General features: G+C 40.5%; 1 protein-coding gene across 1 annotated transcript in view; it reads right to left on the bottom strand.

Annotated features, from left to right (window-relative positions):
* Positions 1-16,326, bottom strand: part of LOC115822043 (kelch-like protein 29) — a 54,468-nt gene that overhangs the window by 18,278 nt on the left and 19,864 nt on the right. Inside the window, exons 5-7 of the mRNA XM_030785693.1 lie at positions 14,454-14,650; positions 11,436-11,695; positions 3,022-3,220 (exon numbers count right to left, since the gene is read on the bottom strand). Coding sequence (XP_030641553.1) covers positions 3,022-3,220; positions 11,436-11,695; positions 14,454-14,650 — 656 coding nt within the window. The remainder of the gene's footprint in view (positions 1-3,021; positions 3,221-11,435; positions 11,696-14,453; positions 14,651-16,326) is intronic.

Genomic DNA, 16,326 nt, shown 5'->3' with positions numbered 1-16,326 from the left:
AACAGTATTTTTTTCCAATACCTGAGGGGGCTGTTATGCATCTGCAAAGGCCTGTTATGATTGATGTGCAAATCATGTAACAGAGGGAATACTATAAAAAAGTATAGCTCTCTTAAACAACGCTTTGTTTGAATTGGACATCTGCTTGGGCTGCAGTTCTGCGAGCAAAACTCTTGACTTGTTTCTGTGAGAGTGAAACAGAGAAGTTAAAATTCTGAATGTTACGGTTCCTTAGTTGGGTAGTGAGGCATTCTGCCTGAAGCACAAGATAAGTAGAAGCCCCCTACCTGACATTACAGTCTTTTCCCTAAACAACACTTCTGTCTAGAAGCACAACCATGACAGCACAGCATGGCACAAACTACCATGTCCATCCATCAATCCCTCTATGACAATCTTGTCACACAACTCTACACCCCCTCTGCTATCCCTGTGGTCATAGTCTCTTCTTTTCTCAACGCTTCTTTTCGGTGTGTTACTTAAGAATGTTCTGAGAATCCTTACGAATAATAATCAGTTACCAGTAAATACTAAAAAACTGCCGTTAACACATTTTTATTGGAATGTCCTTTGTATTCGAATTTTGTTAGAAAGTAAAAAAAAAAAAAAAAAAAGTCACAAATCTCGTCCGCCTCCTCCTACACCCGCTGACCCCCCCGCACCCCCCCCACCCCAGACCACGGGCAGCAAGGTGCCCTCGTTGCAGGACCCGCAATTCCAGAAGAAACACTGGTGCTCCTCCGTCACTTGTTGTCTACCCGCAGCTCACTAATCCAGTCTGACTGGGATCAGGTCCTGGGGCCGCTGCCCTTCCTCCAGGTTCTGAGCCCCTGCTGTGTGCAAAGCCCTGCTGTGTCACGACCTCTTCCACTGACAAACCCAATGAGACAGGCATTACAGCCAGCAGGCAGGGGGCCTGGCCTGCCTACTCATCTCTCCTGATTGAAGTGGCTGGATTTCCAGGCATTGAAAGACTCTGAGGAGCCTAAACGCTTGTACTGATCATCGGGAGTCGGACAGATTTTCTTTTTTTTTTTTTCCCCCCCTCGCAAACGACTTGTTAACAATGTTAAATTTTAACATCAAGGCACAGATGAGGAATGCGGTTAGAGGGAAAACATCTCTTCTGGGTTGTTTCAATAACTCTGATTTGAGGTTAAGTTCAGAACATGACATTTATTTCTGGCACTGCATTCCCTATAAGGAGGGTATTTTAAAAGATCAAAATCTATTAATTTGTCAGTTGTATTTTTGGACCGCATTAATACAAAAACTCTGAACCCAAAGTGTTGAAAAATTCATTTGGGACCCAAAAGCTGCATGTCAACACAGGCAAATCAGTTAGGACTGTTATACCACACAAGTACCTCTGCTTCATTATGATGTATTATTACTGCTACGGGTTAAAATAAACCTCACTATTTTATGCAAATTGGAAGAAATATTGCTCTGGGTTTTGTAAATTACAAACCAAAACTGGTATATCTAGATGCAATGCTGGGTAAAAATGTGGTATTGTGTACAAAGGAATGGAAGTGGTTTGGGCTCATTTTTGGCAGTCATTTTGTCCTACTGCCAAATTTTCCCCAAATTAAGAGTATTCATGAAAGAATATTGTCTGATAATTCAGCAACATTTACAAGCATATTCTTTCAAAGGCATAGTGTACAGAGCAGGCATGTCATTATATTTACCAGTTCCATAATTTATATTACTGTAGCACAGGTGCTAGCTAACTGAAAAACAAAAACAACAACAACAACAAAACCGAAAACAAAACAAAAAAACTTTTTTTTTTTTTTTTTTTTTTTTATAAATTGCATGTTAATTATGATTTGGCCTGTACATGTCAGTGTTGCTGAATACAACAGATACAATAACGTGAAAAAATATATATAAAGCAATCAAAACGAGGCAAACAACAACAACAAAAAAAACCCAGTAGTGAAGAAACTCAAGAAGTCTCTCAGGCAGATTTCACTGTACACGACAGTGGAATTTGCCCAGTCATTTAATCCCAGTCTAGAAGGTGCTTGTAGGTAAGAAGTGCTTGTAGGTTTCCTGACACTCTACGTTGACATTTTCTTTGGCACGGCCCTAAAGTCATGGCTCTCACCCAAAGAAGCTGGCTAACAGCATTAAGCAGAGGTGAAGGGGTTGGGAACAGAGGAGCTGCTGCTGTTTTCTGTTCTACACCCCCCATCTACCAGGCTTGGCTAATAGACCAGAGCGTCCACAATGGCATGCAGTTTGTCTTTTCAACCTGCTACAGCTTTTCAGACTGCCTCAAATTCTGTATATTTTACTTGTGAAATCAGCCAGTCAAATCTGCCTGTCACGTAGATTTTTTTTTCTTTTTTTTTTTTGATGGGGGAGGAGCTGTCTGATTCGAAGCATAACGTTTCAGTTATTCAAAAATAAAACTCCCTGTCTGAAAAAAGGCGACTATGATATAAGCTGATGAAAAAAAAAAAAACACATCGGTATCAAAAATTGTATGAGAAAAAAAAATCAGTATTACAGAAACGTACACATGCTGATTTACTGCTTTATAACATTTCACATGCGAGAAAGTCTGACATCAATTTTACTGCAGCTTTCCAAACATTTCTCAAAATTTTAATATCTCACACATTTCTGGACAAAATAAATCTGTTGTGCCTAAGAGCATTTATTTTGGTTACATATTAAAACAACTATTCCCTCAAAAAAACTAAAAGTTAAGTGAACTGACTTACTCAAGGAACTGCTGTGTAATGTGGGTTAAGTGTAATCCAGGGATTTGGAACATTTTCCCTTGAATAATAGTGGAACAATTTAAGAGCAGATGAGGGGTCTGAATATAAACATCCAGAAAACTTAAGGATTTAAAAAGAGGATTTAAGCAACCATGTTGATGGTGTGCCTCTGAACACTTACACTGACATTTCCAATACAGTAGTGAGCCAAACATGAACTCATGATAAAGGAAACTGAGTTATTCTACATATGTGCACGGTTGAGTTGTTGGGGCCGGATTACCTGCAGACAGCCGAGGACGCGTACGGGGTGTTTGCATCTCTTGACGAGCATGGGGAAGCATGTGATAGCGTTTGGCTTCGTTGACCAGGTCCCGACATGCCTCGGAGGACTTGATCAGTTCCTCATTGTCCACAACGTTCAGCAGGTAACTGGGGTGGATGTAAGGCAGCCGTACCACAGCCAGCAATTCTGATATATACTGCAGAGAGAGAGAGGGAGAGAGAGAGAGAGAGAGAGAGAGAGAGAAAGAGAGAGAGAGAGAGAGAAAGAAAGAGGGAGAAACAGAGAGAAAGAGAGACAGAGGGGAGATGTGGGGTCAACATCACCAAGCTCTTTCATTGACAGGCTTGCTTAATAATGCATTTGGCTGTCAAGGCAAGGGACACAGGATGGCAGAGTGCTTTTCACATTTAAAAAAAAAAACAACAAATCAAAAGAACCAAGGCCACCACCCAAATGATTCACAAACACTTCAATGTTTAGAGAGGACTGTGTGACTAGAAAAGTGTCGGATGTGTTAGACAATTTAACAGGACTGGAGTTTAGCATAAGTAGTATGTAACCAAGCAAGGCCATTAGAAAACAAAAGACAGCCATGTTACAAAATTGTACAGCTAAAAAAAAACCCAAACAAACTGACAAATAGATATGGTCGCTCTCCATTTCTCCTGACTGCTGCTGACTGGCTGAGAAGAAAACACGGCTATATGAACAATAGAACCAGTCTGTCCATGCCTCTTAAAATTCCATAATAAAATTCAGCCCCAATTACACTGTAATCAAAAAATTTGATCAGAGCCTGACATCTTTCCATGGCTCCTTCCGGATGATAATGGAAATGCAGAGCAGCTTGCAGTACAGGTGAGCCATTCCAAAAAGGTCCTTTTGACTACACTGCCAAGGGACGGGGGAGGGAGGTTGCCATGGTGAGCAATCCCATCACTGAATCACTCCTTGTTCATGTATGTCTCCATCGAGGCTTTTGTCCACAACAGGGAGAACTTGTAAACACAATACAACACGGCCAACAGCTGGTGTGGCTTTTTAATGCTGTCTCAGTCCTCCTCTCTCTCTCTTTCTCTCTCTCTCTCTCTCTCTCTCTCTCTCTTCGTCCCCTGCTCATTTTCCTAAAATGGTCTTGGAAAACAGAATCCACCAAGGACATACTGTGTCTCAGGGCAAGAGTTAGAGAACAGAAACAACACATTTGGATTTCTGGTACATATTCTCATTCAAATGCACAGGTACCCATTGGTGTTCTATAAGAAGTTAAAAGTAGAAAGGTCAAACATGTGGGTTTGCTGGTGGCATTTCAGACTAGTCCCAACTGAGAATCCTTCTCGTTAAACCTCACCGGAACGCTGCTGAGATGCTTTATCATTTTGGCATTTTAGAATGGCAGCTTCAGTGTTAGCATTCACCAGCAGCATTGCTCATGTGGGCACACTGAGAATAAAAGAGAAGGCATTAAAAAAAGACAAAAAGCGGAGAAAATCAAGTGGACGACTATACCTGGGCGTAAAACCCTTTTGGGGTAACGCAATTCCCTCTTCTGCCTAGAAAATCAAGTCCTATCGACTATGCGATCTAGGATTCTAAATGCAGCTCTGCTCTCGACTTGACTAAGCATATCTGCAATAATGTCATGACATGGGGGAGTCTGACTAGGCTACAATGAATATGAGATGAATAGAATCTGCATAGCGCAGGGAAGAGAACAGCTTTTATTTTTGTTCATACAATTAATGTAACGTTTGTATGAGATACCTCTCAGCGCCTATAGTTTGAGGTAATACGGAACTAACTGTGCTTAAAAGCTTTTAAAGGTCATAGGAAATATTGTAATAATGATTATACTGACAATATACTTCAGAATTTGAGTATAATGGAGTCTAATATTGGAAACCAGCAAAGGCCAATCATGTGATGTGCATAGATAGAATTATCAAAGATAGCAGGGCTTTGGAGCGGTGAGTAGCGGCAATGGTAAATCCTGAGTGGCGTCGTTGCTAGGTAGAATAATTAAGAGCAGACTGCCAAGGCCTGGGCGAAATGTTGAAATGCTAAATCCTAAGTGGCATTTTACTGGAGTGGCATTTCCATCTCCCCTCTGGCCACCTGGATACTGTGTACACTGCAACAGTCAAAAGCCAGCTAGGACAACTGTAACACATAACATTCAGTTCACATGGTGTCTCTCCAATAAATGTGCACTGGTCACAGAATGCAGCAAGAAAAGACAAAAAAACAGCTACATGGATTTATCTCTTTTGACAGTGTTCTCTGCCCTGTGTGCTCTTCAACAATGCTATCTGACTGTAACACAAGAATGACTCATAACAGCGTTCTTTATTTTGAAGGAAAATCACACCCCTGTTTTTTGTTCATTCATTCATTCATTCATTCATTCATTCATTCGTTCGTTCGTTCGTTCGTTCATTTGTACATTCCATTTCATTTCACCATTTATATTCTGTTTGAACATCAGTCTGGTGTGATCCATAAAAAGAACAGTGACTATTCACCTGTTGTAATTCTCTATATAATGCAACTTTATGAGCGTGTATAGTAGAGTTGAACCTTTATTCAGCCCACAGTATATGAAGTAAAAACACACACCTGCACGCACACACACACACACACACACACACACAGAGTTTTTTGGAATTTCTATAGTAATGGAAGAGATGCTTAAAAGAGCAAACCTAAAAGAAAGATAGAATGAAAGAAAGCGTAAGAGAGGGTAAAGATGGGATAAAACAAAGAATGAAAAAAAACTCTGTGTGTGTGCGTGTTTTTTTTTTTTTTTTAAATTTTTTTATTCATTATGTTTGGCTGAAAAAAAAGAAATAACTCGTAATCCAATGTGACAGTTAGTAATGAGCCTCTGCTACACTAATCAGAGACAGGCCAATTACCTCAGTTAGCCATGGAGCCATGAACTAGGCTAACGCTAGGCAGCTCCTGTTTTTTTTTCTCTCTCTTTTTTTTCTTTTAAAGATATCCTCCTGCTATTACAATAATCTTCTCTTATATTTTATTTCATGGTCAGACATGCTCGCTGTGCTGTGTTTATTGTTTCAAAAAGTCAAATAACAAATTGCAATCCCCAGGGCAAGATATAACATGCCAGAATCAAATCTGTGATGTTTATTCCTTTGCTTGTAAATACAAAATTTATACATCTGAGCCGTAAATCAAGAAGTAGGGCTGTTTTTTAATGAGTAAATCTCTGAGGTGATAGTAATAGAAAGTGAGAACTCACAGAGCTTGGCTGGTATATGTTTTTCTCTGCTCTAGGGGACGGCAGCTTGAAAAGGTACCGTGTGAAAAAATTGACTCTTGCTCGTAGAAACATAGATAGCAAGCGCATTTGAAGCAGGCGCATACATACACAAAACACACATATGAGCAAGCACAGGGGAAAAAAAAAAAGACAAATGCACCCACATCTCACAGACATGCAGGAGTACATACATGTAACACTGGGGACTGTGTGTCTCTTTATAATACAGAAGACACATAGACAAACACACACACACACACACAGAAAGTGACAGGTGGACGGAAGACACACCTAACATCTCTGAGCGACATACACTGGAGTGAATAGTGCTTCTAGCAGACTAGATTACCAAGCAGTCTCTGTGATTACGGTTTGATTGATGGGGAGAGCATAGGTGTGCTGAAACGAAGACAGATTAAACATGTCGCTAAAAGAGTTTTCTCTCTGTGGAGTAAATGGCACAGCATAGCAGCCAGCTTCTGCATACAGGGCAATGTCATTTCTCTGATAATGCCTTTCTGTTGAGATATGGCAGATTCATATTGAATATAAACCCCTGTTTCACTATGAAAAATGACCCCAAGAACTGGGGTCGGTTGAATCCTCCCATGACTGTTTCCCACTGTAAAACACAGTTGGCACGGGGGTTATCGAGGAGTAATTGTCTCTAAAGAAGAAGATGGAATGAACAGATGGAAATAGCGGAAACAAAACTGATAAGGTGGGAATGTTTTCAGTACATAGAAGCTAGGATTCCTGTAAACCACAAATACTTCGAGCTCACAAGAAATGCAATATTAAAATGTTAAGAGAGGGCACCTTCAAATAGAATGACAAGTTACCAAAAAAATGATAGGCTTTCGCATATGGGTTTGCATGCACATAGAACACTTGCATACACTGACAAGAACACACACAATATCTCAAAAACACACAGACACAGACACAAACACAGACACAGACACACACACACACACACACACACACATACATACAAACAGAGAGAGAGAGAGAGAGAGAGAGGGAGAGAGACAGAGAGAGAATGCTTCTAAGCGGCTGTCAAATGGATAAGGGTACAATCTTGAACAATGAGCCTCTCTCCATTTCAGTGGTGTAGTAACTCCATTTTCTACATCAATCTTCAAACAGTTGCAGAATAAAACAGACAATGATTTAAATGTGCATCCAGTCAGGAATGTGGAATACTGCCTTCAGTTGTCGAATGTAATTCATTCTCAAGCTATGCTATCCAATAAAACCAAGCTTGTTAAACAAATCTCTGGACTGTGGTTAATAACCTTGTAAAAGTGACTAAGTGTAAATGCTCTAAATATAGACTGTTTTGATTTGAGTCAGTGATTTGGTTTGAAAACACCTCATGTTTTCCATTAATGGGTCTGTGCGGTTTATTCAGAGGTCATATCTCTGTTTATGTGTTTGTAAGAATTCATTTGACAAGAGAGGTGACAGGAAACCAGCAATATTAATGCTGGCAATGGAGTTAAAATAAACATAGTAAAAATTAATTGTGGTGTAGGGACTTTTGTTCTTGGGCTTATAAAAATGAGAGCAAACTCAAAATTAACATAAAATATTGCAGCGGGAGCCAAAAATGTATTCTAAGACCAATATCCCAAGAAGTCAACCACCACAGGAGAGCTGCACCACACAAAATGTACGCTGTTGTCCTAAAACTATTTCTAAAAGACAAACAGACCAAATGAAAATGGAGGGAGGTCACCATAGAGACTGTAAAACTTGTAGCTCTCACCGGTATAAAGTACTTCTAGATGAAAGAGCAAGACACAACTCCCACAGCTTTTCAATCTACAGGAGTGATAGAGAGGTGCACCTGGTCACAGAGTGTCAACTCTGAGGTCACTCCGCACAGCGGGGACATGTATGACTAATCCCAGTGCGCTTTGTTCTTGCCACACACACACAAATACACACACACACACACACACACACACACACACACTCACAACGACCCTGCCTGTACCTTTTCACAAACAGAAATAAACACAGACCACTAAACACTCTATGTCTCCATTAATGACATGGAGCGGGCACGGTGAAGAGAATTGCGCAAATTACAAAGAGAGATCTTGAGTGCAAGCGTGAAATGTTTCAATTTGAATAATTGTTTTGACTCATAAGGTTGAACTTTGTTTAGTTTTGTACATCAAATATCAAAAAACAATGAAATGCTAGCAGATGATTATGAATGGGAAACAATAATGAAAATCTAAATTACAATGTAGAAACTTATGCATTTCCTTTTGGATTTTTTCTTTCCAAATTTTTTCCCCAAATGTTTCCAAATATCCAGTCACCTCCTCTGTCTCGTAAGACTCCCTCTCACACAACAGCTACTTCAGCTGTTGGGAGTGAAGCTTGAAGACGCTACCTCACAAAGGTAGACCTGTGGCCAGCTGTTCAATTCCAACACAGGCACCTGATCCTGAGTGATCACCAGTGAACAGAGAGAGTGAGAGTGACCCTGGCTGACTCATCTGCCCAAGGGAACGATGCTTATTGTGTTCCTTTGGACCTACAGTGGCACTTGGAAAATGAGTCTTGATATAAATTTTGCTCGCTGCCCAACAATGTACACACTTGTCCTTGTTTTCTTGATCATTTCAATGCAGGAGTGTGCATCATTGAACGTTGCTATGAAATGATTTAAAAATATTTGTATTTGACTTTATTTGTGAATAACTTGCAAAATGTGTACATTTCTTTTCTGGAGAAGGTGTACCTGGAGGCGTGCAATTCTCTTCTCGAGAAGGTGTACATTTGTCTTTGAAATCCGTGCTCTAGCTCTCTTTTCTTTCTTGAAATTTATTCTATAAAATTAGAAAACTCAAAATCATACACTTTTTGCAAGTCAAAACAGGCACCCAAAGCATGCTTGACAGTAAACATCTAACTACTGATGCATATCGTCTGTCACACCACTGAGAAACTATTTGTGATATAAAATGCAAGAAAAAAACATTGGAGAAAGACAGAAATTGTGTGTGTGAAAGAGACAGAGAGAGAGAGAGAGAGAGAGAGAGAGAGAGAGAGAGAGAGAGAGAGAGAGAGAGGGAGAGAGAGAGTAAGAGTAAGAAGGAGAGAGAGCAAGTGAGAGAGAGAGAGAGAGAGAGAGAGAGAGAGCATGAAAAGAGGGTGCACAAAAGAACGACTCTTTTCTTTTGAGTTCTGCCTCAGTGCCATGCTGGATTTGTGATTTCATAGCCCGAAACCCAAGGGACAGGAAAGAAGTAGTGGAGCTCATTTCAGCTGAATTCAGATTGATTTCCTCTCCAGCCTCTCTCTCTCTCTCTCTCTCTCTGTCTCTCTCTCTACGGAGGCTGTCTTAGGCCAAATAAACATAAGGTCACAGCAGCAATCTCCATCGCTTCCTTTTCATGCCATCTGATCTGGTTTCACAGTAATACTTCATGCACTCCAAACTGTGTACTCAATTGGCTGGCAGGGCTTTGACTTTCTCCGCATGAAGGCAAATAAAACTGAGCAAGCACCCTCACAGTTCCTGTCACACAGTCACGCTCAGACATGGCCATTTAAATTTTGACAAGTGCTGGGACTGAATTTCAAGGATGTGTTCATTAGATAAGTATTTAAATATTGCAGAGCAGTGGAATTGCGGTATTGCAATAAACGTTAGCGCGAGGGTTTGTTGACAAGTATTGCCAGCATATGAAATGAAACCGAGAATATCTGGCCAACTTTCGACACATTAATGACTTGTGAAAACTGTGTGACAGCAGCCCTAGGGTACGTGGGCAAAAGCGAGAATTCAAAGCAGCGGTATATGCATATGAATTCAATGTAACAAAAAGGCTGTATATTCTATATGGTTCTGCCAGAGCTGACAGAACCCTAGCAACCTTCAGAGACCAAGTGTCTTTGATTTAATGTACTTAAGCAGAATTCCTGGACACATAATTTTGGTGTGTTTTTCTTTTTTAAATCTCCTCTCCTGTTACACCAAAAGTCAATGCCGTTATGTTTGGTGTGATATATCAAATATTATTCCCCAAGGTTAAACTAAATTCGTGCTACATACACAAATTGATCAACCACACATATTTATCATTTATCAAGCATGAGGTTTCATTGTGTAATTGACCGACCACTTAAAGATTTCACATTTCATATTTTGTTTGGAACTCGTTTTTCAGATTAATAAAAGTCCAAAGTGAGATCGAAAATGAATTAAGCTTCCAAGGCAGTGTATAACAAAACCACAAAACCTCTATTACCCAGGCAACAAAGCTGAGCTGGGATTCTATCTAGAGCCATGATAAGATGTACAGCAGTCATTAGGCTAGGATCTCTGTCTGTTTGTTGTCCATAATGAGCAAATAATAAGCTGAAATGTGGCCAAAATTCTTCCAACCACAGAACTTTTGAGTCATGAAGCATATGTGAACAAGTGCAACAGCCTGTTAGACAGCACACCTTTATCCAAATGCAAGCTAATGCATACTGACAGAAGCAGAAAACACTGTCACACATTACTCAAAGCCAGCAGACATACAAAACACTATATTACTCCTCATAAGCATGAATATATTTCATTAAATGTTATATTTACTAAATTGTTACATATTTAATTAGTCATTGTTTCATTCATTTCAATCAACAGCATATAATATCTTCTGTCAATCTACTGTCTGTTCAGACTCACTTAAAAATGACTAATGCCTGCACAGGATTCTCTTTCAAGTGTTAATTCAAGATTACAAGTAGTGGTCCGCCCAATCCTGAATTTTGGAGTTGACTCTCATTTGGCAGCTGGCCAGCTGGCAGTGAGTGTTCCATCCAACCCACTGATGGAAATTTGCTTGATTTGCAGTGAATTTAATTTACTTCCCGTCATTCAGATTCAAATTTAAAGTCTGCATCCTGTGGGGTATGGGCAGTTATTTTCAAATTCAATCTCATGAACTGGATAAGAGTCAATGTTCTAAATTGTTTGTTGAGCACACACTTGATTACAAGAAGTCATAACCGCTTATGAAAATGTTACGATGCTTTCATAAGACTTCACAGCATGTACACTTTCACTTGAATGTAACTTCTAAAAGATCTCCATGTGGAGGGAGTGTCCTACCTGTGCTCTATTGCTGGGGTCCTTCTTTATCCATTTGATGACCGTCTCATAGACAAGCTCCTCTGCTTTCGTGTTGAGGCTGTCATTGGACATATAATTGACGAAGTCCTCTTTAGAGATGTTGAGGATCTCCTCTTGACCGGCCACCTCTGGGAAGTTCTGCAAGGCGAAAGCTTTGGCCATGTTGTGTAACTCTGTGCACTGCATCGCTTCTGCCATAGCCAGCACCCCTAAACAGTTACTGGCGGTCAGCTGTTTCTCTGTGAGAGAGGCACAAGCACACAAATGCAGGCACACACACACACACACACACACACACACACACACACACACACACAAACCCTGGTGAGGTGTGCAACAACTTCTAGAGCATTTACAATAAGGGCCCTGGGGATTACTCTGGCTGGATTAAGTTTATCTGAGTATGTTGCTATGGAACAGGTGAGGAGTGTAATATCTCAAGCAGCTGGCAGGAAAGAAAAAGAACTAAGAGAGGGAATCGATTGGACACAGGAGCAGGCAGCTCTCGGGGGCCTTTGATTAGCGGAGACAGGCACAGACCCTTTTACCCAGCACAAAAAGGTCAACAAAACAACATCCCCAAACTAAGCTTCCTCCAGCAACCATATGACACACACACACACACACACACACACACACACACAGCCTTTGAGTTTCCCTTTCTACCCTTACAGTCAATGTACACCACACGAGATGTTACCGGGGCATGTTTGATGGAGCACAACAATACACATGTTACTACAGTTTCAGTCACAGGGTCTATTACAGTCCTGTCACATTGGCAAAAGCACAGTCATCAATCACACAACAAACCCTATACAATGAAAGACATATGTGGATGGTGAAAATCATTATGAGTAAGAATTTGGTTTTTTAATTCCCTAGCAAGGATGATTTTTTTTTTCAGTCTTAACAGCCTGCAGGCTGTCAAAGATATGGTAACAGACCTCCAAAAATCTTTCAGCTATTGGTCTATTGTTACTCCTATGATAATACGTAGGAGGAATGATAGGGGAAGAATTTAGCCTTTAGTTAGACTGAAACAAGCACAAAGAAGGGCCAGAGGAAGAGTACTCTTTCCCTATTTCACTCTCATTTATCTTGTCAAATCATCAAGACTGTAGGGGCTAATGATTCATTGTGGATTAAAATAAGACTATATATTCAACATAACCAACAGTAAGGCAGAAACCAGACTGGGTAAAATCCTTGGGCATGTCTTACACCCGGTAAGAGAAACAGAAAATAGCTGGAATGAGGAGTGAAGAGTTTTTGCCAAGAGTACGTGAGACTGATACAGAGGCATGTTAAAGCGGCATATCATAGTCACGACACATTTAATTATACAACCCTGTGGATTTTGACAGAGTAAAATCCACTACTTCACTTGACAATCTGATGGTATACAAAACATAGATTTGGATTACATCAATTAAAAAAACTATGCTTCTTATGGCATCAAAACAAGCAACCAAAAAAACAAACAAGCAAACAAACAAACAAACAAAAATGCCGAATGTTATTTTCCAACACCAAATTTCTTTGTTAATGCAAACATAAAACAACAAACAATGCCTGCAGAGTTATCTGCAATCCAGTCTGAATACAGGGTCTGATGCTCAGTAGTCATTTTACTGCATAAGTTTTTCACACTTTCTGCTCTTAAATAATTTATTTTCATATAGCTTGCAGTGCATGTGAGATATTTTTACACATTTCCCCTTTTCATCTAGAACCTGCAGATATTGCGCTGGTGAGACTGCTGCCGTGGGTCCCTAAAGGAATGAATGTCATTTCAAACCAGTTCAGGCCTTCATGGATGATTAAATGGCAGATCCCAGTGGCAGGCCTACGAAAAGGGGCGCTGGAGAGTGAAAAAACGAAATTCAAGCAATAAAAAGTGGTATCAGCAGGTCAAAAATTAGTCATCTTTCATCTGATTCAGTGACTATGCAGATCTACCTGTGCAGTCTAAACATGTCTGAAAAAGGGGGAACTAGACTTTCTTTGTGAGAAACTCATGACTGCTTTGAGAAAAAAAAAAAAAAATCTCATAAGAGACTGCGCTATGTATGAAATTCAAAAATGCATTTCAGCCGTTGGTCATTATGCAATTATTAAAAGTAAAAACCTCAAACTCAATATTTTAGACAATGAAGATACAGTAAAAAAAAAAAAAAACATTAATACACCACAAACAGAATCACTGACAGAATTTAGTAAAATGATATGCCTTCCGCTGCTGCCTGACAGGAGAAAAATACTAAAATATGTATGTCGGAAATCTTCACGGTAGAGGGTCGAGGGAGCAGTTTCTGACTCCGAGGAACCACGCTGCTGTTCCAAGGTTCTTTATTTCATTTCCATATGCATTGTGACAACCGTTAGCCATTACTTTTTGAGGATGTGGTTGTCAGATCATGAAGGAAAAGGATCTTGGTAGGGTCTGGACTATAGGAACATTTCAACACCCATTCCTGACAAGAACAAGACCATCTCTTGATTATAATAACGATGAATCATGATAGTCCACACTAAAGTACGTTATGCGCACCTGTCAATCAAAATTCATGAGCTGGCGGATAGGTGAGAGAGACAGATAGCTCTCACTCAGAAACAGCAGAGAGAGATGGAATGAGACGACAGTATATTTTTACCGCTTTTGCTGAGAGCTTCCATTAAACTGCTCAGAGCTTTTGCAAATAGAATATAATTTGAATATCCATGACATGTTGAAATAATGTGGATGAAGAGTTAACTAATAAACCTCAGAAACATAAAATTCACCCAAAGCCCATAAAACAACCACCTCTCCGGTATTGCAGCTGTTTCTAAAGGGAAAGGTGTGGTGCTTTAATTTTGACTGAATGAAAAACAACTAAGATTTTAATTGTCCTTGTGGTTGACAATGTGGCAGTTCATATGGCGTTTGTAACTAACCGAGGAGAGTACGAGAAGGATACCTTTGGGACCGAGCAAATCTCAGCTGCTACTTACCCAGGAAGGAGACGCAGACTTTACAGAAGGTATTGAACTGGAATTTATTAGCCGCCTCCAGCAGGGTCTTAGCATTAGCCGAGTCGATGATGAGCGAGCCGGTGTAGACAAACTCCAGCAGCTGTTCCAGCACGTCTGCACTAATATTACTCATTGTGAACTTCATCTTCTCCCCATTCCGGGTCTCTCCTGACAACCTGACGACAAAAAAAGAAGCGTCAAAACAACACCCTGCAGGGTTTGTCCAGACACTCCATACACTCACTCACACACCAATACATAGGGGAGAGAAAATGTAATGATTAAAACCTGGCATGCGATTTCGGGTCAGATTGACCCAATTTCAAAACAATATTCTATCACTGGTCAGAGCTAGCCCATCGCTGAGTGCTGGGTATATCTCTATGGCAAAGATGAAGGGGGGGGGGGGGAGCTGGACTCTGCTTCTGTGCATTATCATGCGTAATACATATTTAAAGACATATGGCACTCTGCAGATTCGCTGCCTGGCTAATCATGCAGGAGCTTATTTAGGTGGGGGCCGCTAGCCAAGCGTATGTCGTTAGCACTGAGTGGCAGGCACAGGCAGGCAGGCTTTGAGTTCATTTGTTTGAGAGTCTTCAGGGACACTGGGTATGAAACTAAACCTACAACCCTCCATTATCTGGGCGGGTTCCTTCAGACTGAGCTCTTCTAGGCAGCCTCTTAAAACAGAAGCTCATGATGCCAAAACACTAATGAAAGAAGATGGAGATAGGAGGAGACACACGAAGTCAGCTAATCTGTGAAGTCTGGACAGGATGACATGGTAGCGGCGGAGAAACGGGAGTAAAACGTCCTTTTTTTTTTTCTCTTTGCCTTGACCTATATCCACTCAATAAACACAGAAGATCATATTTTGTTTGTAATGGAAGCTGATGAGTCTCTGCCATCGCCATGACAGTTCTTTTCTTTTTTTCTTTTTTTTTTTTTTCGTGGTCAGATGACCTTTAGATAACAGTAGCTTGCAAAAAAGAGGACGAATGGACAAACAGAAAATTTGCATGTGTGAACAGACGGACAGATGGAGGGTTGAGAGCAGGGTAAGAAAGTGGGGAGAGAGTAAGAGAGTCAGTGGAGAGAGAGTTCTGCCACAGGTAGCCAGCAGCCATCCTTCTGGGGGTGGGGGTGGGGAAAGGGGGCCATTCCATGACTGGGACCTGGGTTTAGTCTCCCTGAACAAAGCACCTTTTCAGCTGCTGCCAAAACAAAGTTCACCATGGCCTGCGTACAAACTGATAAATTAGTCATTGTTTAAGGTCTGACTAGGGAGAAGGCAAAGAAAGAATATGAGGTGAGGTGGATTTCTCTGGAAGTGGCTGGAAAATCAAGAACGTTACTCCTGAAAGAAAAAAAAAAAGGAAACAAAACAAAAATGCAGACTTTATTGCTGTCAGTTGTACGCAGAGGAGTAAAGGTATTAAGGAAAACCAAATGCAAAAGTAATCAGCGATTAGGTGGAGTGAGTGAGGATGTGGTTGGGTGGGTGGAAAAGGGGAGGAGGGAGAAACAAAGAACGAGAAGTCAGCACTCTCTCCCTCTCTCTTTTCGATCAGCCTGAATCGACAAGTGCAGACATGCTCTGTCTCTAAAAACACTTCTGTAAGTGAAATAGGTTTTCTGGCTTTTTAGCATTGCAAGCAGTAATTTTGACTTTGATTGCAGACTGCGTTTTAGACTACATCAAAATCTATATAGTTATCAAAATGCATCTCTATATCTGCACAGACCATAACCATTACCCTGATTAGACTGACACAACAAAGCAGCGAAAAAGGCTATTCAGTCATTTGAAAATGAGAAAGATGTCCAAAATGGACGTCATTTCCAATTT

Source organism: Chanos chanos, chromosome 1 (genome assembly GCF_902362185.1).
Source record: "Chanos chanos chromosome 1, fChaCha1.1, whole genome shotgun sequence".
Lineage (NCBI taxonomy): Eukaryota > Metazoa > Chordata > Actinopteri > Gonorynchiformes > Chanidae > Chanos > Chanos chanos.
This window is presented reverse-complemented; position numbering and strand designations above follow the sequence as displayed.